Below are 24,784 nucleotides of genomic sequence, written 5' to 3' on the forward strand. Positions count from 1 at the left end.
AAAATCTTTTGGTTCTCGTTCAAGGAACCCTTCACAAGAAAGCATATTTTAAAACAAGCATTCCAGGTATATAGACTAAATTCCATTCTGTATCATATTTTACTGGCCCTGTACCTTAAAATTGAATTTCTTGGGGTGCAAGGATTTGTTTATTCTGTACATTTGACAAACAGGTCAATACTGGGTAACATCTCTGATGCTACAGAAAGATAATTATGAGCTAGATCCTCCAATATGGTGCTGCAACATGCAGTGGATCAGGTGCATGTGTGTGCACACTTGTACATACATGTATATGGAATGTGTTGTTTTTTTCTGGATCTCCCCTGCCTGACCCTGAGGGTAGTGGGAGCTAATTCAACTCTCAGTGCAAGTAGAGCAGTCATCTCTAATTTGCTCTGGAACTATTAGCCATTCCAGTGTCTCAGCACTGCTAAAGAACAATGTACTCTAGCCACACCTCATTCCACCTCTTATGATGGGGTGGAGGCAGAAGCAGTTGGTGCAAAGCTGGCTAGAATGACCAGATGAGAATCTTTAGCTATTTGTTTGAGTTCCTTTGTTTCACTGGAGCAGCACAAAAAGCATAAGCAGTGCTGAATATTCAGGCTTCTAAATACAGATTTAAAATAGTATTTTTTTGTCATTTGTTTTTCCTCGTGTATAAAGAGAAATAACTATTTCAATGTGTGAAATAGGATACAGATATTGTTTACCATAAAACATACGTAACTGAATGTTTTGAAAAGAATGCAATCTGACAGCTGTCATAAGAAGTCAACGAAGGACTACATTTTACAAGTCGTGCAGGAAACAAAGGTATCACATTAGAACATTAGAATCCAGTACAGGCAGTCCCCGGGTTACGTACAAGATAGGGACTGTAGGTTTGTTCTTAAGTTGAATCTGTATGTAAGTGGGAACTGGCGTCCAGATTCAGCCGCTGCTGAAACTGACCAGCGGCTGACTACAGGAAGCCCGAGGCAGAAACTGACCAGCAGCGGCTGAATCAGGACGCCTGGGGCAGAGCAGCTGGGGTGCTGACGGGTTGGTCCAGTAGCGCCGAGGAGCGGCGCTGCAGGACCAACCCAGCAGCGCCCCAGCTGCTCTACCCCAGGCGTCGTGGGCAGAAAAGCCTGGTCTGCTAGGGGGAGGGGGCACTAGTTGCGGCCCCCCCCCCCCAGCAGACCAGGGAGACGCAGAGGATGCCCACAGCGGGACAGTCCAGGCGCGCCGCAGCTGTCCCGCTGTGGGCATCCTCCAAGGCTTTGCTCCCCGTCTACCTGGTCTGCTGGTCAGACCAGGGAGACAGGGAGCAAAGCCTCGGAGGACCAGGCTTTTCTCCGGACGCCTGTGGTAGAGCAGCTGGGGCGCTGCCGGTTGGTCCTGCAGCGCCGCTCTGGGCGCTACTGGACCAACCCAGCAGCACCCCAGCTGCTCTGCCCCAAGCGTCCTGATTCAGCCGCTGCTGGTCAGTTTCTGCCTCGGACTTCCTGTAGTCAGCCGCTGGTCAGTTTCAGCAGCGGCTGAATCTGGACGCCAGTTCCGACTTACATACAGATTCAACTTAAGAACAAACCTACAGTCCCTATCTTGTACGTAACCCGGGGATTGCCTGTAATGGGCTTTCTCTTAAGATGCAGAATAGCTATTTCGGGAAACCAGAGGTATCCCAAAATAGCTCTGCAGTGTAGACATAGCCTAAGTTAAAAACATGAAGATAAAACTTCTGAGTACAGATTTTTAAATCCCTCAAATTTTATATTTGCAACATATTATAATATTTGACTTCCCATGTAGATGTTGTCTTCATTAAACCACTGAAAGCAAAATCTGTAATTCTTATCTACTGAGCATTGTACAAAATAAATGCAGAACAGAGAACAAAATGTGATTCAGAGGGAATCAAAATCAACTGTCATACTGAAGTTATTTCTAGCTTGTTTTTCGCAGATCTTGGGGATGGTCTCTACTCATTCAAAACTTCATGATACCAGTGGGAGTTTAGCTTGAGTAAGGACTGCAGAATCAGGCATTTACTCATGAATACTTACAAGCTCTAAAAGAAATGCTAATTTACCACAGTACCTTCCCTAGGAGAGAAAACCCTTTAGACATAGTGAAGAAGTTGTAAGGGACATGCTCACATGATTGTACTGAGACACCCTGAATTCTAGAATTGTATACTTTAGCCAATACAGTGTATTAGTACTATTCATCTACAATTCTGATCCATTTGTTCAATGAATCAATACATATACAAAACATTCTCCCCCCTGAGGGATCATTAGAATTCTGGCAATTAAGTGTACCTATTCTTTCCAGGTTACATACTAACCCTAACATGGAATAACCACACCAAGGTGCACATATATAATTTAACTGTGAACATCTGCAGACTGATAGCATACTTCTCTAGATACACAGTCCGATACCTTTCAGTAGAGTCAAAGCCATTCTTTCAATCCCATGTCAGGAAGCTTGGCCTTTTATTAGGTGTTCTGATATCATCTCAGTAAAGACCAAATCCAGGGAAAAAAGGACCCTACTGAATCAGCGTTATCACATAGAATGTAGCTTGTGTCCATGTGGAACGTGAGGCATCACTAATGCAGCCAGCTCTTTGGTGTTCAGTTGTCATCAGGCATGTTGCTGTTAGGGGAAAGAGACCTGAATGGCAAGCCTTACTGAGCTGTGCCGACCATGAGGGAACTGGGTGGTTTGTGTCTGAGCTCAGTTGCAGACCAGGTTGCAACTGATTTACAATTCACTCATGCCCGTGCTTCAACTTGTGGGCCCTGAAGTGGAGAGACATAGTAAGAAATCAGAAGTAGTAGAAGCGGAAAAATAAAAATCATTGCAGTGCAAGTACATTAGATCACACCATTAAATGCACAATGGAGAAGTTAAGTCAAGAAGCTCTGATATTGTTGAGACAGCACTCTCAAAAGTACACAGTGGCTTTCATTGGAGACACTGCCTGGCTGTTAAGAAGGGTGCTGGCAGAGTGCCAGAGGGACATCAACTCATCTCTCCAGTGCAAAGCAAAATGGCAAAGACACAGGAGAAACTGTAAATTGTCAGATGGAAAATCTGAGGCACTCCTCAAGCAAAGACTTAGAAGTAAAAGATGAAATGCTTGCAAACTAGAATCTGAATTTATACAAGACTCAAAAATATGCCATAACCCTTTTACCTTTTGATTTAATCTGCTTCTGTATTCTGTTCAGACACTAGTTTTGCATAACTCAGAGGTAGATTTAATCCCACAACTGGGCCTACAATACTCAGCCATGATGTAATGTAGTTTATATTCCTAAAAAAACCAAAGAAAGCATGCATGTATTAAAAAATCTCTACTGATGTTCAGATCTATGCCTGAAAGTAACCTTCCACCCAGTAGGGTTGCCAGGTGTCCAGTTTTGAACCGGACAGTCCAGTATTTGAGCTTTCTGTCCGGGAAACAAATTGAGAAAATACTGGACATATAAATGTCTGATATTTTCTAATTAAGTGTTTATTATTATCATGAGTATCACTACGTAGTTGTGTACTGCCTGGCAGGTAAACACGCTCACAGTGCGTGAGCCTGTCTACCAGCCAGGCAGCACGCAACTACACAGTAGAGAGGAGGAGGGTGGGGGCAGGGCCAGAGCAGGATGGAATCCCCGGGGCCAGACTCACCCATGCGCCCCGCCGGGGCTGTGCGCAGGACAGCAGCACCTCGGGATCTGTGTGCGCCCGGCTCCCTCTCCGCCAGCCCCGCTTCCTGCCGGCCAGTCCCCCCCACCCCCCGATCTCCTCCGGCCAACTCCCCCTCCCCCATTTGAGATCAAGTGTGTCTGGTATGTTTTTTAAACCATCTGATAACCCTACCCTCTCGTATCTCCTCCATCCAACCCTGCTCTCCACGACCCCCTCTTGTCCAGCCCCACTTCCCACCAGCTGGTTCCCCCTTCCGTCCCCCCGATCTTCTCCGGCCAGCCCCACTCTTCCTTCCCGACCAGCCTCCCATCTGAGATCAAGTGTGTCCAGTATTTTTTTTAAACCATCTGGTAACCCTAGAACCCAGACAACTTTCTTTAAAATAAAGATACTCATGCATTTTAAACACTCAATTTTAACTTACAGGATTTAAATGAAAACACAGTTTTACTACACACAGATGAAGATGACAATTCTTGACTACTATTCTGATCTTGCAAATGTACACAACTATTTTACATACACTAAACATCTTACTATAGCCTCACAAACTGCACTGGTGTTCCTCACCTGTTTTCTCTTAGTGAATTATCCAATACAGGAGCCATGAATTCATTAGTTCGGCAGGGATGAAGGACAAAGAATGGTTGACCAAGTAATGGGTGCTCCTGAAAGAATCCATCCGTTGGTTTTATTATCAAAATTGTTTTAGGAAAAGATACAAGATGCCATTTAAAAAAGAATAAATGAGGGTCCAATTCCTCCATCGTTTAATTCAGCAGCTCACTTCAAGATAATTTGACCCCCATTGTTTTAGTAACAAATATACAAAAGCAATACAGGCCCCGACTCACTCAAACTTGTGCTCTAATGCAAAATTTTAACAATGACCCGATCAGCAACTATATCAACATATTGGCACATCTGACTATCACATTGGGGAAATTAATTTGCATTAACATTGATGAGATCACTGCTGAGGTACTACTGCATCAAAATAAACAGATTCCTACTTCATCTCCATACTCAGCAGAAGGCATTAGCATCTAGTACAGGGATGGGGAAACTTTTTTGGATCAGGGGCCACTGACCCACAGAAAAATCAGTCGGGGACTGCACAAAAGTGAGAAGAAATTTAAAAAAAAGAAGACTGAGGAACTGAAAGCCACTCCCCACATTCCCCATGAACACCAGACGCTAGGGAGCCTAAACTAGTAGATTCTATGTCCCCCTCCCCCATGCTCTGGGATGGGACAAAAATGAAGAATTCAGTGTGTGGGAGGGGACTGCCAGGAAGCAAGCTTGGGGTGTGGGATCTGGGCAGGAGGGAGGGTGCAGGAGTGGGTTGGGGGTTGGTGGGCCTGGGAGGCTGATAGGGTGCAGGAGCAGGCTGGCGATAGGAAGGGTGGGTGGGAGGAATGGGGGTCCAGGGTCTGGACGGGAGGAGAGCAGGGCTGGAGTGCCAGCCCGGCTCCCCAATGCTGGAGGCAGAGGCCCAACCTCAGGGGCCAGATCCAGGCAAGCTAGGGGCCACATCTGGCCTCTGGGCTGTAGGTTCCCCACCCCTGAGCTAATATGTCACAGCAAAGTGCAATCTCAAAGGGATTCCAGAAAAGTCAAATATCAAAACAGGGAACACCCAAAATACACAAAACCCATATTTAGGTTAGATACTACTGAGCCAGATCTTCAGCTAAGGCCAAGAAGCTCACACTGCAGCTCGGGGCGGGGGGGGGAGAGAGAGAACAGGGGATGTGAGTGTGTATATAAAACTAGAATAAAGTTCACCTCCCAGTCCAAGCATGGCTTTGTGCAGGGCTTGAAACTGCAGCTAGGGATTGGCATGACAGAGGCACCCAGTCACAAGCCTGTCCCCTGTAAATGCACTCCTTAGTGACAACAGGGAAAGGTGGCAGCACAGACCCCATCACACAGTTTTTACACTGATTGGGGATACCCCTACTCCAAAGCGATGTGCATGTGGGCCAGTTCTGGGGCCATATTTCAGCAGTGGTTTGGCTGTATTGTATTGAAAGACCTAGGTCCTTGCCTACACTCATCAGAAAAATTCTCATAGACTTGGTCTCCCTGCAGTGTAATGAAAAGCTCACATTTTCTCCAGTCACCAGCCTATACCACAGCCAAATCCTGGTCCCACTGAAATCAGGGCATGTTCTTCCATTGACTTTTCTGAGATCAGGTTTTGCCCCCACAGCATTTAAAATATTAGTATAATAGCTAGGAGCCTTCTTAGAGTGGCAGCACACTTAGTTCTACTGCTAAAACATACACATGGGGATGGATAGCATTTTCTTTAATATAACATTCAGAGACCAAAAATATTTTCAGACCTCTTTGTTTTCTCTCGTCAGTGCAGTTAATTCATGCAAGACTGCTACCATCTGCTGTCAGTAATAGTGAACTGATGCCGTTCTGCACTGAGAAACAACTGCCTGTGTGAATTAAATATCTTTGCTATTCAGCTGCTAGTCTGAATCAGTCTGATGTCTCTAAAAGACAGCGCTCACGGAAGTATTTCCTTGGAGGTATTAAAAAGATATTTAGCACTTTTACATACTATTAACTCCCTCCTCAACTTGCACAGCAAACAACCAATTAGTGACAGCACCCTTAAATATAATGAATAATGCAAAAATATATGTTCACTTCCCAAATTAAGAGAGGTAATTCATCTAGTTCTTGATGTTGCTTGCCCTCCAAACAGAGCACAATGACAATTCCACTAGTTGAATATTCACATTTTCTGCTCAGTATCTAGCAGTCCATATTCAGACTGATTCTGCACAAGTTGGGCAAAATATACATAGGCTGAGTTAGGAATGCAGGTCTGAGCCTACTGATTATGTAATATCTCATTAACTCATTATTCTACCTCTTTCCTCTTAACATACCTCCTTATTTTGTAACGAGTCCTGGAGCCTGAAACATTTTCCAGATACCTAGGAGCCAGATGTACTGTACATATTCAAGACCTGCGTGCATGTGCACCATCCAAGAGGAATGTCTCTCTCCCATTCCACTGGTACGATTTGTAGCTAGAATTTTTACAAGCCTACTACTATCCACAGTCTCTGAATTTCATATCAGGCTTTGGATCTTGAGTGCCTGCTAACTGGAATGTAATGGAACACTTTACCTCTTCTTCCTGTCCTGGCTGCTGGGAATGAAGAGGGTTTCTGCAACACTCTCTTCCACTGACTTTCTGACTGCTCTGACTTACTCTATTGCACCTCACAATCTATTTCTTCGGTCTTTTTCCCTGTCAGTAACTCCACAGCTTGTCTCTGACACTTTATGAAGCAGAAGCAGCGCTATGAGCTTGACACAATTCTTGAAAGTTTCACTGCTATGCCCAGGATTCTGAATAGTACCAGTGAAGCTGACCCGTTTTGTTAATTTCATACTGCTGGTGTTTGGCACGTCTATGAGCAGATGTTTTGTCAAAGCTATCAGCAATTTTCTCAATGTGGACCAAAGCAACACTCTCAGAGACAATATTCTTTACAATGAAAAGTAGGAAAGAATCCCATTAAGCAAACAGCTGTGTCTAATGTCAGAAATGTAAATGTATTTGCTATTATGCTATAGTGTACTCAGCCCTAAACAAGAGACAGCAAAAAACATGAATACTGTGCTGCTTGGAACTGTTCAAAACCTGAAGGTCAGGGATATGTACCACATACAATGTACTTCATGTTTCGATATGAAAGCCACAGCACAGGACATCACAACACATAATTATCCAAAGTCCACCAAATACGTTCCACAAAAGCTTCCAGAAAGTAATACTGAGGCAAGGGATGAGACTGCTGAGGGATCAGGGAGACAAAGTGAAGTTGCATGTTGAAGCTGGAAAGTTTGGCTAAATCCTGAATTCCAAGTCTTGTAAATGATCGTGTCCCCATCCTTTTGTTAATCAACTGTTATCATGCTTAAAGTAAATTTAAGGTTAAATATCTGAATCTGCACCTCTGAGAAGGAAAAACAAGGAGGCACCTATGGCACCTTAGGGTATGTCTAGACAGCGGCACTATTTCAGGATTTGGGAGGTATCCCAAAATAGCTATTCTATGTCTTTTAAACCAGCCCATTATTTCAAAATAGATTTTGAAATAACAGGCTTGCTATTCCGATGTCCCTGTAATGCTTGTTCCACAAGGGTTAAGGGATGTTTTGGAATAGCAGTTTATTTCAAAATTTGGCACTGTGTAGACAGCACCAAATTTCAAAATAAACTATTTTGAAATTAGATTGAAATAAGATCTGCAATTTGTGTAACTCAAATTGCATATCTTATTTCAACCTATGGATGCAGTGTAGTTGCACCTTTAGGCTATGTTTATACTGCAATGCTATTTCGGGATATCAGAGTATCCCAAAATAGCTATCTTTACAGCATGCCCGTTATTTCAGGCTCATTATTCCGACGTCTCTGTAAATCTCATTCTACGAGGAGTAGGAGACGTTTTGGAATAGCGCTTTATTTTGAAATTTGATGCTGTTGAGACAGCAATAAATGATGAAATAAGCTATTTCGAAATTGAAATAATGTGACAGGGCGCCTGCCCTGCACTGGCCCTTTAAGCCCCTGACTCAGTCCCTGAGCAAGGGATGGGAACAGAGAGGCCAGCTGAAGCCGTTAGGACGAGTGAGAGCCCAGCTGACAACTATAAATAGAGAAGCACAATTTGCTTAGTGGGGGGAAGTCAGTGGAGGGCTGACTGTGGAGAAAGTAGGAGCTCCTAGGAGGGAGACAAGCTGAGGATAGCCAGCAAGGGCTGGGAAAGGGCCAGCCAAGACTCCTCTTGGCTAGGGGCTGGAGACAAAACCCTGGTTTGGAGGTGGTTCATGATGCCACCGAGGTAAGCAGGGCAGTTGAGACAACCCCATTGCCAATGATGAGCAACCCATATGGACTGTAACTTGCCCTGAGAGGGGCTAGATGAGGACAGTCAGGGGGCACTGAGGCATGGTGGGGGCTTGCACCCTGACAAATAAGATATGCAATTTGCATAGCTCAAATTGTGTAACTTATTTTGAGTTATGGTGCAATGTAGATGCACCCTTAGAGACTAACAGATTTAATCTGGAGGTGTCACAAGACTCCTCATTATTTCTGCAGATATAGACTAACATAGCTTCCCCTCTGTGAGGGAAATGATGATAGTTGCCAATACATAGGTAAGTATCATCACAAGAATGAGTGGTATAGGGAATTGATAATAGGAAATAAAGCCTTTTTATTGCCAGGTCATCAAGTCAAATCTGCTCAGGTTGGTAGAAGCTGAATGTCAACATTGTACGATGGCCTATATGAAATTAACTGTGAGGTTTCATATAATCAAAACTGGCATTCATTAGTGCTTTTGTTGATAGTTGAGGAGTTGTCAAGGCTCCTTCCCCACTCTGGCAAGATAAATGCAGAAGTGGGGGCCTGCAAAAGTACCCCAAAACGTTATTTTCCACGCTTTGGTAAAAAACTTCCCCCCAAAATCTTAACCTAAATTTTGGGGATAAAAACTCCACTGCCACCACCCAAGTAAAGATAAGAAAATCAGGGGAGAGATCACTTGGGAAATCTCACCCCTAAAGTACAAACCAGGACACACAAATTAACCAATACCAGGTTAAGAAAAGAAAAAAGAAAGAACTTTTATTATCACCACAATATTTCTGTTGCAAGCATAATGACTAGATGGTAGAGTCACAAAGTAATATACTCATGGGGAATTCCACCATGGGCCCAAACTTAGTTGCAAAAGAGAGAGAAACCCATTTTTGATGCACAGACATCAGATCCCATTTCCCAAACCATAAAACAATAAAACCTAATGGATTTATCTAAACTTTATCCTACTTACAGAAGAGTGAAGAGTCTATTCTTGGAGGGAGACATTCTGTCTGACTCCCTCAGTAGCTGGAGAAAAACTGTCCCAGAGACAAAGGAGGGAGAAACCAAAAATTCCTTTGTCCCAGTTTGAAATTCCTACCTACGTTCCTATTGGCCAATACTACCTGAGTTAAGTATAGTTAACCCTTTAGTTCCCAGGCTGCTGGCTAAGCCTCATTATCATGACAGGAGCTAAGGACTGAATCGGCAATGGAGAATGACATAACCTTTGTCTTAACTCTTCTAGGTCAGTGTTGAAGTACATTGGCAGGGCAGTGTGGGAATCCTGCACTATTGCTATCTGTGGTGCGCCCATTCTGTGAATTAAGAGAGGGTTTCAGTCTCTACAACAGTCAATCCAGAATCCTTAAGAAGTGCTACAAAAACACCCTAAATGGGAGTGAACAAAAGCTCTCTGAGAATGCACTTAATACACATATTTATTATTTGCTGCACCTGTGAGAGAAAATGGTGATATGCAGTAAATTAGATACTGAACTATATTCTAAGAAAGCAATATTGTACTTTAACTTAATAGTTCTCAACCTGGGATATGCAGAGGTCTTCTAGATATTTACCTAGTTTTACAACAGGCTACATGAAAAGCACTGGTGAAGTCAGTACAAATTAAAATTTCATATAGACAATGACATATTTACACCGCTCCAGAGCCCTGCGTATTTTGATCTGGAAAGTCTCTAGCAAGGGCTAGAGCACAAGTGTTGGATGGCCAGAATGGGGCAAGCCTTATTGCCCCGAGTTGTTTGAGTGAGGAGGGTTTTTTTTGCTTCTCACTTGGGAGCAGGCAAGAGAGGTTTGTCTTTATTTTTTGCTTTTTACTTGTGTGTGGCCCCAACTGATTTTGGGGGAAGGAGCGCGGAGGCTTAATGACCCCTAGCCTGTATCAGCATTGTTTCTCAACCTGTGAGATAGGGCAAGGTCGCAGTTTTAGGTTATTTTTAGCTAGAAATCAATCTTATTGCAAAGTAACTTGTGTAGTGGTAAATTTTCACAGTAATGTGCAGGAGGTACTAGCCTATTCCCACAATTGCTATCTGGAGTTGTACAGCATGGATTCTTACATTTATGGGTTGCACACAACTCTTCTGGACAGTAACAGAATGCCAGGTAGTGAGTCAGTTTATTTGAAATCTGCTGCATTATTTTCCTCTATATAACCCCACACAGACTCATAATACAATCTGTTCAGTGGCATAAATTGGAACCCATCATATCTGCATATCTCTTCTCTGAGTCTTGCCCAACTTTCATGGGAAATTGAATTTTTGCAAGTAGCAGCTCCTCTGGACTTTTCAGCTCAAACTGTAGCTTATTTTACCTTCTGTGGAAAGACCACTTTATTAGGTAGCATCAAGAAAGATTTTTAAGGCTGGTCCATACCAGCTTATGCAGCTTAGCTTCTGGCATGGAATAACACAGAGAAGGTTAATGGGCAAAAGATGTGACAGAGGAGATGAGTTTTTAGTTTTTGTTTGGTACAGGTTGGACCTCCCTGGTCCAGCACCCTCAGGACCTGAGTGGTCCCGAAGAAGGGATTTTGCTGCATTAGGGGAAGTCATTTCTGCTCCCCTCCACCAGGTCCCTGAGCCCAGCTCCATTCCTTGCTTGACCTCCCAGCAGGCTCCCCACATGCAACTAGCCCAGCTGCCCTGCCATGGCAGTTCACGGCCCAACCTCTGGGGCTCTCAGCTTCACCGCGGCAAACCAATGTCTCCACCACCGGTGCTCCCAGACTGGCCAGACCTGCCTTGGCGGCATGAACCCTGCCAGCCTGCTGTCCTCCTGCCAGAACTCCCATTCCCCTCCCCACAACAGATTGCTGCTCAGCTACTGGGATTTCTGACCCAGTCAGTCCTACTGGGGCAGCAACGGCCCCACTGCCAAAACTCTCGGCCCTGTCAGCCCTGCTGCGACAGCCCCATGGTCCCACCACCAGGTCACCTAGGCCCACCACAGCAGATTGCTGCCCACTGGAGTCCACTGGTATTGCAGCCTCCCTGCCACAGGCTCAGCTGGACTCCCACTGGCCTCCCTGCAGCCAGCGTGGCTAAGCTCCCAGCCTCCTGCAGGGCTCTGGCTTCTGGCCCTTCACTGAGTCTCTGTGGTCCTGTCAGAGAGATTCATCCTGTATTTGAAACTAAATTCAGTTTTGCTTAGTTACAGAAAAAAGAAATGCAAACCACATGCTACTTGAGCAGGGCCACCCTAGTTTAAATGGTGCCGCAGGCAGGAAATGTCTTAAGCATGCACCACTGCCTCCCCCCCGCTCCAATTTGTTAAACTTATTTTTCATTATTATTATTTTTGTTAAACCTTATTTTTTATTGTCTGTGTAGCCCATTGTATGACTTGTATACACACTTTGCATGCACGAGAGATCCACAGACTGGCCAATGGCATTGTCAAACGATAAAATAACAAGTGATGTCAGTCTCTCAGGCTATGTCTAGACTGCAGGCTTCTTTCGAAAGAGGCTCTTTTAAAAGCATCTTTCGAAAGAGCCTCTTTCGAAAGATCGCGTCTAGACTGCAGGTGGATCTTTCGAAAGAGAAATCCGCTTTTTCGAAAGAGAGCACCCAGCGAGTCCGGATGCTCTCTTTCGAAGACGGCCTCTTTACATTGAAGAACGCCTTCTTTCGAAAGAGGAACTTTCGAAAGAAGGCGTTCTTCCTCGTAAATTGAGGTTTACCGCCATCGAAAGAAAAGCCGCGTTCTTTCGAAATAATTTTGAAAGAACGCGGCTTGAGTCTGGACGCAGGGGAAGTTCTTTCGAAAAAAGTAGCCTTTTTTCGAAAGAACCCCTGAGTCTGGACACGGCCTCAGTGACAACTATCAATCAAAGATATATTTTAATGAGCTGTATTAATCTCTCGTGCCTGCAACCAGGAGTGTCAGCAGAATCCTCAAAGCAATCCACACATTAGGAAAAGTGTCCTTCAGCTCTGCATCATGAATTGGAGAACTTGAAGTGGAAAGTGGTTCCTATGTGACAGATGTTGTCTATTTTGACCAAAATCTTTATCATTGATGTTTGAACATCCCGAGTGTCAGAGTCCAGTGAAGGTCTGTGCAAATATGCAAGAGTGTTTTCCTGTCTGCTAGTCATAAGCAGGTCATTAAAACACCACTATCACCACCACACCAGATATTTTCCTGGGGCTTCATTTGTCCAAACCTTTCTTCAAAGGAAGTTAATGATAAATGAATCCACATATGGAATACAGGAAACATTTTACTTTAAACATGCTATTTTCACTAACAAAAACAGCACAATGCACACACACCCCCCTCCAAGCCCAGCAGCTTAGGTAATTGCTTGGGTCACTTGCCCCTAAATCCTACCCTGTCCATGAGGGGCTCAAACATTGTAGTTAATTACCAGCTTTTTTCTTCAACAAGTGCAAGAGCAGCCTTTTGGGAAGGGTATCAGTCCCTTGATGGCTGAACTTAATTAACTCTCTGATCACTCCACTTTAAACAGTTACTATTTAAACTGTAACTGTAACCTTGTTCACTTTTTTAGGCCATCAGTGGAAGCCCCCAAAATATTCCTGCTTAGGGCCTCCAAAGGGCTAGCACTGCCTATGTGCAGCCTAAAATAACGGAGGTAATTAACAATAACTATTACTCCTGGCAATGTCTAATTAGCAATAGGTAGCTAATCTTGCTCCCGCTCCCCCAGCCAGCAGGTATTTTGTTGTCTGTACATCTCCTGTAATAGCGCCATTTATTTTCTCTGTCATACCTGGAGCACCTCCAACAGTAATGGCTTCTATTTTCTCCAGTGCTACATTAAACTGCCTTAGAACATCCATCATAACATTTATGGCCTCTCTATGTATACCATAGTGCAAGGGATTCTTGTCCAAGACAGCTTCTGCCACATCCAGTTTGCATGATGTTGCTTTGATAAAAAATAATTTACGGAGGGATGTCAAGCCTTTTATCAAGGCGCTACCATTGAGTGCAGCAGCAGGCACTGTTTTGCTCAAACATTTTTCCAGCACTACCTGCAATTTCAAGCCAGTCTTCTATCCAGCAGAAGATGGTAGAAATAGTAAAAATTCAACATAATCTTTTCCAAGTGGGGCAATGGGAACAGTGATGTATTAAATTAAGATGAACGTCTTCTTCATTTCACCATCTGTAAATGGTTATGGCCATATCATGCCACCAGTTTTAAACAGTACTTGCCAATGAAATCAATGCCCATCTTTAACTCTTACATCCAACAATTATGCTTACACCAGTATTTTATGTTTCTCAGTTTATTGTCAATAGCAATTTTTTAATAACTTCATGGAATGATCCATTCTCTGTGTCTCTGCCGTACTGGTCAGCCTCACTAATACCAATATTACAGAGCAGATAAACGATTGCCTTAAGAAAATGGAACATTTCTCATTTAAAAACAAAATGAGAGGTTTCTTTAATTCAGCACACTGCATGAGCCACTATGTAACTTTAGGCATGTTGAACTTGAAGTAATGGGGGCTACTGGTATGCTTAATGTTACACATTGGCTTAAGCACTGTTCTGGTCATGCCCTAAAAGGGAAGTAGGGGGCAGAGTTTCAAACATTACAATGCAGCCCGCTGAAATACTGAAGCAAAGTCAGTATATTCATAGTGGGTTTACAATGACCAGTCACACTCCCCAAAAAGGCAACAGCAGTCATGTAAAGAATATTCCAAATTTTCTCTGTGCAATTCTCCAGAAAACGTTGCCCCAATAATGGAGTTTCTACAACAGAAATTCTATTACTATGGAATCACTATGTTGCAGAAGCAGCATTTTTATAAAATTGCAATTACACAAGGAACTTTTATCATTCTGAGAAGTTACAGATCACAATAATAATACCATTACAGTACTAATTGTATAGTACTCTGTTTTGCTTACTGAACGAGATTGCAATACGCCTATTAAAGCAGCAATTTCATAAAAATGTTTTAGTAATAGGTTTTTACTGGCTATGCAAATTTGATAATAAGAAAATGCTTCAGGGTTGGCAAAATGACTGATGGAAGAGGTTTGCTGTAAAGGCTTCATACTCCAACAAAGACTAAAAACCTCCACCTACCTTGTGAACTGTGGTATATAACATAGTGTCTTAGGCCATAGATCCTACTTGTCCTGTTTTCTATTTACAAAGAGAAGCCTAGCCAATTTAATTACGTAGCTGAGCACTGGAACCTTGTACTGAAAAGCAACTCCTAGATGCAAGCACTGTCAAAAACCAAACAACAGAATGGAGAAATTACACGTGTCTGTCTGTAGTAATCATCCTTCAGTAGCCTCTAAAGCATAACTGCTGTTGTCTGAGAATGAGTGATACACTCCTTCCTCTTAAATAATCAGAATAATACTGAACTGATATTTAGCAAGAGAGGTATATGGGAGGGAAAAATCAGATCAGAAATAATGGGAAAAATACAGAGGGAGGCAATTTTTTTCCACTACTGAGCAACTGTGCAGGGGAACAGAAAAAGGCATGGATATTCTGATTGAAAGTCAGGTTGTATGCTGAAGAAAAATTATGTTACAGTGGCCCCTTCTTATTCATTAGATCTGTTCTCCCTGTGTATTCATAGTCAGATAATCTGACATTCTATTAGTCAATTTTTATTCCTAATAACCCTGCAGTACCTACAGAGAGTGAGCTGGATACTATTTATTTTTCATGCATCATCTATAGAATTGTAAATTCAATTCCAACTGCAAATAATTACACTCCACCAATTCCACTGAAGAGAGTAGCAACAACAAAGAGTCCGGTGGCACCTTAAAGGCTAACCGGACTCCTTAGTTTTGCTGAAACAGACTAACAGAGCTACCTCTGAAACCTGAAGAGAACAGAGTTGTATACATGTGACTGAGACAGATTGTGAAGTCAATAGGGTTGTAAAACACAAGTGTACCAGACTGGCCTATGGAATCATTATTAGCGGTGATGAATGAGAAAGAAAGATCTTTTTAGTTTGACTTACAGATCTTAGGGCGAGTTTGCAGAATTGACAATTATAAACATCCTACTTCTGAAGTGAGCATACTTTATACAGAAATTAGTTAACTGATAAATACTGAATCTTCAAATGACATTTTTCCTGTCACTTTTTCAGAGCAGAGCTGCACGTTAAGCTAGAAATGCTAATGAATGCTTATGGAAAGTAACACACCATAAGGAGGGTACCATACCTAAAAGAGTTCAATGCCTGCATAAAAAATGGTTGGATCAAATTAACTTTGGGTAAGAACAGGGTGATGCTTGTCTGAAGGAGGAATATTTCAAATAACAAGCTGATACATACACCTTGATGAATGGGGGCAGACTCTTTGTGTGGAAGAGGATGATGTAACATCTTAGGGTATGTCTATACTGCAATAAAACATCCGTAGCTGGTCTGTATTAGCTGACACAGGCTTATGGGGCTCAGGCTACAGACTATAAAATTGCAGTGTAGATGCTTGTGTTCAGCTGGAGCCTAAGCTCTGAGTCCCCTTTCTGCCTGGACAAGGATCAGTGCTCCATATACTAGATTACAGTAATTTATCATAGCTGGTAATGAAGGTGGAAACAATACAAAAGCTCCAGCTCATGCAGAATGTGGCACCCCATCTTCCCAATGTTTTGGAATGCCTTCAATACATCACCCTGGTGTTTCACACCCTGCCATGGCTGCTAATCTACTTTCCTTGTCAGTCTTAAGAGTTGTTCTTCAAAGCCATTTAAATATCAATTGCTTTTGCGGAAAAACTTGCCAGCTGTCTACACTGGCCACTTGAATTTCCGCAAGAACACGGACTTCCTACTGTCTGAAATCAGTGCTTCTTGCAGAAATACTATGCTGCTCCCATTCGGGCAAAAGTCCTTTTGTGCAAAGCTTTTGCGCAAAAGGACCAGTGTAAACAGCTCAGATTTGTTTTGCTCAAAAAAGCCCTGATCGCGAAAATGGCAATCGGGGCTTTTTTGTGGAAAAGCGCATCTAGATTGCACAGACGCTTTTCCACAAAAAGTGCTTTTGTGGAAAAGCGTCTGTGCCAATCTAGACGCGCTTTTCCGCAAATGCTTTTAACAGAAAACTTTTCCGTTAAAAGCATTTGCGGAAAATCATGCCAGTCTAGACGTAGCCATTTAGTATTTCCACAGAAGATCCAAAAAAAATCAAACCTGCCCAGCCTTGAAACTTGGATCTGGTAAGCTCAGTAGAGTAAATGGTGTGACTGTAAAATTAGGCTTAAAAGGCTAACACATTTTTTCATTACAGAAATAAAAACACATCTCAGAAGTTTGTAACTTAGTTGTAAAAGTTTTTAAAAGGGACTTATAGTGGGAAAAATGGCATGCAATTATATTATCACAATTGGCACCTCAGTCATTCTTTCAAGAAAATAAAACAGATGACTCGTTGCATACTTGCCAAAATAAGATTAATTTAGTTGTCAACATTTTAGTAATCTTGCATGAAGTCTTAATTAATTACTATTTAAAATCTGTTCTGAAGTTAAGAGATTCATCTTATGTGCAAAACTTGAAGATTCAACAAGCTGGGGAAGTATGGATGAGATATGAGCCAGATTCACTATCATGATTAAATAATGAGTAGTTAGGGGGAAAAAGCTGATTTTAAAATCTCTCCCACCAGCTTCTGACAAATATGTTTTAAAAAGGTGTACTTGATAATCATAACAATCTGGGAATCAGATACAACTCAGGTGGAACAAAGGACTCTCAGGAATGGAGACGGCAAGCACATATCTCACAAGATTTACAAACCAGAGGCATTACAACCTAGAAAAGAAGAATGGTGTACTCCCATCTAAGTTTTACAGTTTATATAGAAGGCAAAGAAACCATTTCACGTAACAGAGTAGCTGCACAAATAAGTATCATAAAAAATATTTTCTGCAATGATCAGTAACAGGATGACCCATTTTTCTCTGTCAAATACATATAGCATTGAAGCATCAATAAAAGTATGACTTTATTTTCATGTATGCAGTATTGCTGTAGTTGCTCTCAAGTGAACACAAAAAAATAACAGACAAAAACACCATATCACTCTATATCTAGCCTTTCTGTCCTCATTCTCACAACACCTGCAAACAATGAGTCCGGGAGCTTAAATTCATAACATGGCTTGCAATTAAAAATCATGGACAGAAGAGACACTGGACTTGAAGCTTATTACAACAATTCATAACCTACTAAAAACTACTCTCCAAAGCCACCTTTTTAAATTCCTCCCAGCCTTTACCCCTCCTCCCTCATGTCTGAAGAGGTGTTAAAAGGAAACTTCACCTTGAACTCATCTGATTAAGTAGGTCTTGCCCATGAAATCTCATGATGCTATATATTGGTGTTAATCTCTAAGGTATCACAGAACTACTTGTTATTTCCACCTTGAACAGTCCCTTGAAATATGTGTTAACAAATTATTCCATCCTGCATTTGGCTATGATACAGTGGTTATGTCTACGCTGCAATTCAAGGGTGACACGTGGTGGACACATGCCCTCACAAATAGAGTGTGGAGGGGGGACAAGAGGCTGGCCAGTAGCCATTAGTCCCCCAGGCTGCATCACTAGGGGAGGGAGTTAGAGGAAAAGGCAGGGCAGGGTAGAGCTTGGGTAGAGAAGAGGAGGGGAGGGGCAGAGAGAGGCAGGGCCTGGAGTGAAGGGAGGTTGTCCTAGCCCTTGCTCAGCGGGAGGGTGGGGAAAGGGATTGTCATGTGGCCATGGTTTCCTGTGGACCCCTCCGCTCCCCACCAGTTGTTCCTGCTGCAATTAGCTCCCACAGCTGTCCCCAAGCTAGCTGACCTGGGCTGTTTAATTGTGTAGAAGTTTGCATTCCAGTTGCAGCCTGAGCACTGGGACTCTCCTACCTTGCCTGAGCCCAAACATCTGCACTGCAATTAAATAATCCCTCAGCATGAGCATTTTAACCCAAGTCCACTAGCTCCAGCTATCTATGGGTGTCTAATAGTAGTGTAGACATACTGAAATTTCCCAGACTTGAAAAAATGCTTTCTGTAAGCTTCTCTGCCTCACCAACAGAGACTGGTCTGTGCTGAGTTTGCCTAGAAAAAAATTCCCCCATCCTTTCATCATGTCTTGCATCATCTGAGAGGTATATGTGCATTATATAGAGCTACATACTCTTTTTCCATCTAAAGTCTCATCAATTGGCTATTACAGGAATTAGCACTTGCTGGAAAAATGATCTGAGGTGGTTTGAGAAATCTTATGTTCCTACGTAGCAAAAGAGGACTGTTGATATTACCCATGCTAGCTTTTCTTTTTTTGATAGAATCAAATTAACATGATAATCCTTCTCTTATTAGAATCTCTATGAAAACTACATTAAACTTTCCAAAAATAAGTCAAGTATGTTGGGGTCACTGGGCATGATCCTAGGTAACTCGGGGAAGTGGAAGATCACAAGGATCGATGAAGCCCCCCTGCTCTAGGCCCAAGCACCCTAAAAGCTCTCTCCCCCCCCCCCTTTCCACTCCTTCCCTTCCCCAGGCATAACTTTTCTCTAGCTCGCTAACAGCTGGGAACAGCAAGACCTTGAAGTTGCTTAGTTACTATCAGTAATAAAGAAGAAGAATTCAGATGTGTTTCTGTAAAGGGGGAGGAGGAGGAACATGTCCCAGCGTGGGAAACTTGCTACAGTTCACTATTTTCCTTCAAGTAAACAACCTAGGTATAAAAGGAAAGAAAACTGCTTACGTGCGTGTGCTTGATTTGAGATGTCTGGTCTCCTCGCACCTATCTGAACGTTCAAATAAACTTTTTTTGCTTCTCCACACCGGTGTGTTTATTGGAATGCGCACACCAGGCAACAAACCCAGCTGTTGCCCCCTCAGGCACTGTGTGCCTGCAACAGTTCTTGGCGCCCAACGTGGGGCTCGAGGCTGAAATTTAGCCTTGCCCGAACCCCTCTCGGTGGTTGATAGATTGTGGCAACGACCGACACCCAGCGCGCACCAGTGACTTTATCGGGGGCCTCGGCGGAGACACAGTTTAATCGACCCCGGAGGGCACAACGGTGCAACGCGCTCAAATAGTGGAGAAGCAGTTGCGGGCGACAGTGCGGATCCAGTCCCGTGGATAAGGTAGGAACAGTCCAGTGGGGTGGACTTTCGCCTGTTAAGACCTGGGGACGCCCAGTGTCTCCTGAGGTTATGGGGCAGGCGTCAGGGCATGGTGTATGCCCTTAGAATGCATTCTAGTAAACTGAAAAGGTTCTGTACAGTAGACTGGCCTCAATATCAGCTAGAGGACCAGGAAAGGTGGCCACCAGAAGGATCAATTAATTATAACACGATCCTCCAATTACTTCTGTTTTGTCAGAGAACGGGTAAATGGCATGAACATTTATATGCGCAGTTGTTTATGGCTTTTAGAAATAGAACAGATATTTTGCAACAGTGTAATTTAACTCCGTTGGGTGCAGTAGTAACTAATGTGAGCCCCCAGAGCTCTCCTACAGCTGTAATGGCAGAGTCAGTGTCCCCTTCGGCTTCAGCACCCCGACTATATAAGGAACAGGTGCCTCAGGTCCCAGAGGTTGCCCCCTCTGTAGGATTTTACCCACTGATTACCGAGACTGTGGTAGCCCGCCAAGGAGCAGAGGGGCCACTACTATGCAAGTTTACACCCATGTGCCTTTTAACCCAGTGGACCTAACAGCCTTTAAAGCACAGGCTGGAGAATTCTCCACGAACCCAAGCCGGTTTATCTCAGTGTTCGAGGGGTGTCTGGCTAGCCACAAGCCTGACTGGGATGACTGTAATATCCTCCTGAGGACCCTATTTTCTGAGGTAGAGCAGAATCAGGTTATAGCCAAAGCAAGGGAGGAAGCACAGCGGAGACATGAAAGGGATCCACAAAACCTCCCTGAGCCTGCAGACATGGTTCCCCTAGCAGATCCTAGGTGGAATCCTAATGACCCCTTGCAGTACACCCATCTCACCTCCTATAAGGAGTTGCTTTTACATGGTCTCCGGCACTCGGCTGTCTGACATAACAACTAGGCAAAACCATATGAGTTAATACAGGAACCAAAGGAAAGTCCAGTTGTCTTTTTGCAGCAGATTCGGGACGCCATTCAGCAAAATACTAACGCAAATCCCGATGACCAGGCAACTGAGGCAATTATAAAGGGGATCTTTACCAGCCGTGCAGCCCCTGATATTAAAAGGAAATTACAGAAAAAGGAGGATTTAATAGTCATGTCCATGGCACAGATTCTGGAAACTACAAATAGGGCTTATTCCCTGAGAGAGGGAGAAAAGGAAAAGAAGCAAGTGAAAATGATGGTAGCTGCAGTACAGGCTAGTGCAAAAGGAAGGTTACAGGAAAGAGGACGGGGCCGTGGACGCAGGTGTTCTGGCCTGCAGGAAAGACGTCTGGGTCGCAACCAGTGTGCCTTGTGTCGAAAGGAGGGACACTGGAAACATGAATGCCCCGAAAGAGAATGTGCCCCCATCATGGCAACAGAGACTCATGAATAGGGGTGTCAGGGGAAATGGATCATCCTGCCCCCGGAACCCCGAGTAAAAATGAGGGTAGGAAATTCGGAAATAGACTTTTTAGTGGACTCTGGGGCGGCACGAACTACCGTAAACTAACCCCTTCAGCTGCCCGTGGCGGACTCCCTCACTGTGGTGGGTGCCACAGGAAAAGGAGCCCAGTGTCCAGTGTATGCCCCAGCAGAATGCGCTCTGGGAAACAGAACTATAACTCACAAGCTAGTCTATCTCCCCGAGTGCCCAACGCCGCTGCTGGGACGGGACCTGCTTTGTCGCTTAGGTGCCACCCTGCATTTCACCCAGGATGAAATAACCCTTACCTTACCCCCCGAGAATGCCTGGATAATGACTCTGGCAGCTGAGCCCTCTGCCGTGCAAGCCCCTGAGTGGAGCTAGTGGGAGGATCAGGTGTACCCCCTAGTATGGTCATCAAGGGTCCCAGGAAAAGCCACACACCAAACCCCTGTCAGCGTTCAGCTCCTCCCAGGCGAAAGGTTTGGAGCCCTATGGACATAGTGGAAGGAATAAGGAAAGTAAGAATAAAGTCATTAGAAAGTTAAATTAATAAGAATGAGAAATATTTTCTTTGGAAAGACGAAGCAAATGATTTGAAGGTATGTGAAGGTGAAAAATGAACTCTGTAGAAGTGTAGAAAGAATTAGGCGAATGTTGTAATATATGAAAAGAAACCTGCTTTAAGAAGTGACCTTGCTAACCTGTCCCTCCCTTAACCCAGCCAATCTTTTACCGGAGACAGAGCAGCAGGAACACGACTGCTTGGAGATAATAGATGCCCAATACTCCAGCCGTCCGGACTTAAAGGATCAACCGCTCCCTAATGCGGATTGTGAGTGGTACACTGATGGTAGTAGTGTTGTAGTAGACGGGCAAAAGAGGGCGGGCTACGCTGTCGTGACCCTCCACGATACCGTGGAAGCCGAGGGTTTGCCTGCTGGGACATCTGCCCAGCTTGCTGAACTGGTAACCCTGACCCGTGCGCTCGAACTGTCAGAGGGAAAACGGGTCAACATCTTTACCGACTCCAGATATGCTTTTAGAGTACTACATGCTCATGCTGGTCTGTAGAAACAGAGGGGCATGCTGACAGCCCAAGGCTGCCCGGTCAAGCATGGGGCCCACATTCTTCGGCTCCTGGAAGCAGAGAACGCCTGTATGTAGGCCCTCATCCCATCCGAGGGGGAGATCCCGACCCCTTAGTACTCACCTGAAGAAAGAAACCTGGCCACCAAGCTCGGGCTTGGGGAAAAGGAGGGATGGCTCCACTCCACAGAAAGAAAGATCCTCATACCAAAGGACCTAATCTGACCAGTGCTGCAGAGACTACATCAAACCACTCACGCCGGCAAAGAGGCTCTAATCCAGCTTATGAATAAATATTTCTTAACCTCTGGACTTCGGCCCCTAGCATCTCAGATACAGGCCAACTGTCTGGTCTGTCAAAAGAACAACCCTCAACCAGGATTTTCAGTACCACCAGCTACTCTAGAACCCATCCCAGGCCCGGGATTGGTTTAGCAGATAGATTTCACTGAGCTCCCGCAGACTCAAGGGTTCAAATACCTCCTCGTCCTGGTGGATCGATTTAGCGGATAGCCTAAAGCCTTCCCGTGCCGTAACTGTACAGCCAAGACTGTGGCTCTCAAGTTTGTTAAGGAACTCATCCCCCGCTTCAGGCTGCCCCAGTGGATAGAATCGGACAACAGAACCCACTTTACATCCAAGGTTGTCCACCACATAGCAGCCGCCCTACAAATCCCGTGGAAGCTCCACACGCCATGGCGACCGCAGGCCAGTGGAGCGGTGGAACGCACAAATCAGACCCTTAAGCGTCACCTCTCGAAAATCTGTCATGAAGCCTCCCTACGGTGGCCTGATGCTTTGCCCATTGTTTTGCTCCACATCTGCGCTCTCCCAAAGGGTAGATTAGGGCTTAGCCCCTTCGAAATTATGTTTGGAAGGGCATGGCCTATGAATAAGACACCGGCTCTGGCAGGGGAGTAGGAACTGAGATGCGGCTTTTTATCTCAGTATATGTGCTCTCTGTCTGCTGTTCTCTCTTCTCTTCACAGATACACCAAAGACACTCAGCCTCTTCCAGTGGATGCCCCTGTCCACTGCTTGCAGCCGGGAGACTCCGTGCTCGTTCGTACCTAGAAGGACGAGCCTCTCCGGGAGAAGTGGAAGGGACCCCACACCGTCCTGCTAGTTTCCCACACGGCAGCAAAGGTTGAAGGACACAAAAACTAGATTCATCACTCGCGTCTGAAAGCAGTGCCCACATCGCCGCCAGCAGAACAGTGGACCATCCAGCCCGCCAGAGCATCATCCACTGACACTCTAGGACTTAAGTTGTTGTTTAAAAAGCACTAAAGGGTTAGGGGTTTCTGTTAGGAACATAGCTGCCCTGTCCAGTAGACTCACCATGGGTTCTAATGCAGAGTTTGCCCTAATAATACTTTTGGCCACAAGTGCCAGTCTCTTGTTGTCTCCCGTGTCGCCCTCCATGCATGCAGGATAGGGAAGAGCCTCTGCAAACTTGGCTATTAACACATATGAAGCCCTAAAGCTTGCCTTCGCCCGCGAATTTAATCTCTCCAACTGCTGGGTGTGTGTGCACTTAATCAGCTTTTGTCCTCAGAATATGCGAAAACTCAGACAAAAGTTTGTTGAGTATTCGCAAAGGAGGGAGCTGTTGGGGTCACTCGGCATGATCCTAGGTAACTCGGGGAAGTGGAAGATCACAAGGATCGATGAAGCCCCCCCGCTCTAGGCCCAAGCACCCTAAAAGCCCTCTCCCCCCCCCCCTTTCCGCCCCTTCCTTCCCCCAGGTCATAACTTTTCTCTAGCTCGCTAACAGCTGGGAACAGCAAGACCTTGAAGTTGCTTAGTTACTATCAGTAATATAGAAGAAGAATTCAGATGTGTTTCTGTAAAGGGGGAGGAGGAAGAACATGTCCCAGCGTGGGAAACTTGCTACAGTTCACTATTTTCCTTCAAGTAAACAACCTAGGTATATAAGGAAAGAAAACTGCTTACGTGCGTGTGCTTGATTTGAGCTGTCTGGTCTCCTCGCACCTATTTGAACATTCAAATAAACTTTTTTTGCTTCTCCACACCGGTGTGTTTATTGGAATGCACACACCAGGCAACGAACCCAGCTGTTGCCCCCCTCGGGCACTGTGTGCCGGCAACAAGTAGGTGATGAAAAGTTCTAGAAAATTTCAGAAAAGAACCCATCATCTGGATGGATATAATCTGTCAGTTGAAATCTTTTTTGAAAGGGAGCCATTTAGGAGAGAAGAGTCCTTTCCAGTTATTATGGAAATTGAATCTCTGTTTAAAGATCTACAGTGAGCACTGATACCTAACTGGCCACTAATGAAAATACCATTGCCAGAATGAAAATAACAGTGGACCTTTTGCTAGCTTTGCCAGTGTGTCAACATTTTCAGCCTTTTGACCCCTTTATCTGAAGCAAAAAAAATATTTTGACCACCCCTTACATTTACAATAAGAGTAAAAAAAAGTATCAGTGGTAACAAAAAGCCTATCTAACTTGTGTGTGCTTTGAGAGATTGGCAGAAAA

General features: G+C 44.3%; 1 protein-coding gene and 1 long non-coding RNA gene across 4 annotated transcripts in view; one reads left to right on the plus strand and one right to left on the minus strand.

The window, feature by feature from the left end:
* Positions 1–1,551: 1,551 nt before the first annotated feature.
* Positions 1,552–24,784, minus strand: part of ATG10 (autophagy related 10) — a 201,478-nt gene continuing 178,245 nt past the window's right edge. Inside the window, exons 6-8 of one of the 3 annotated variants that reach the window (XM_089779325.1) lie at positions 4,276–4,373; positions 3,197–3,316; positions 1,552–2,798 (exon numbers count right to left, since the gene is read on the minus strand). In XM_089779325.1, the coding sequence (XP_089635451.1) occupies positions 3,205–3,316; positions 4,276–4,373 (210 nt within the window). In that variant the 3' untranslated portion in view covers positions 1,552–2,798; positions 3,197–3,204. The remainder of the gene's footprint in view (positions 2,799–3,196; positions 3,317–4,275; positions 4,374–24,784) is intronic. The other 2 variants (XM_075932201.2, XM_075932200.2) reach the window with 2 other exon arrangements.
* On the plus strand, positions 19,277–24,311 carry LOC142829915 (uncharacterized). The gene is made up of 2 exons (XR_016349918.1): positions 19,277–19,758; positions 21,914–24,311. It is a non-coding gene; the product is annotated as an uncharacterized LOC142829915 (long non-coding RNA).

The sequence above is a fragment of the Pelodiscus sinensis genome, chromosome 6 (assembly GCF_052426305.1).
Source record: "Pelodiscus sinensis isolate ZL-2025 chromosome 6, ASM5242630v1, whole genome shotgun sequence".
NCBI classification, from domain to species: Eukaryota; Metazoa; Chordata; order Testudines; family Trionychidae; genus Pelodiscus; species Pelodiscus sinensis.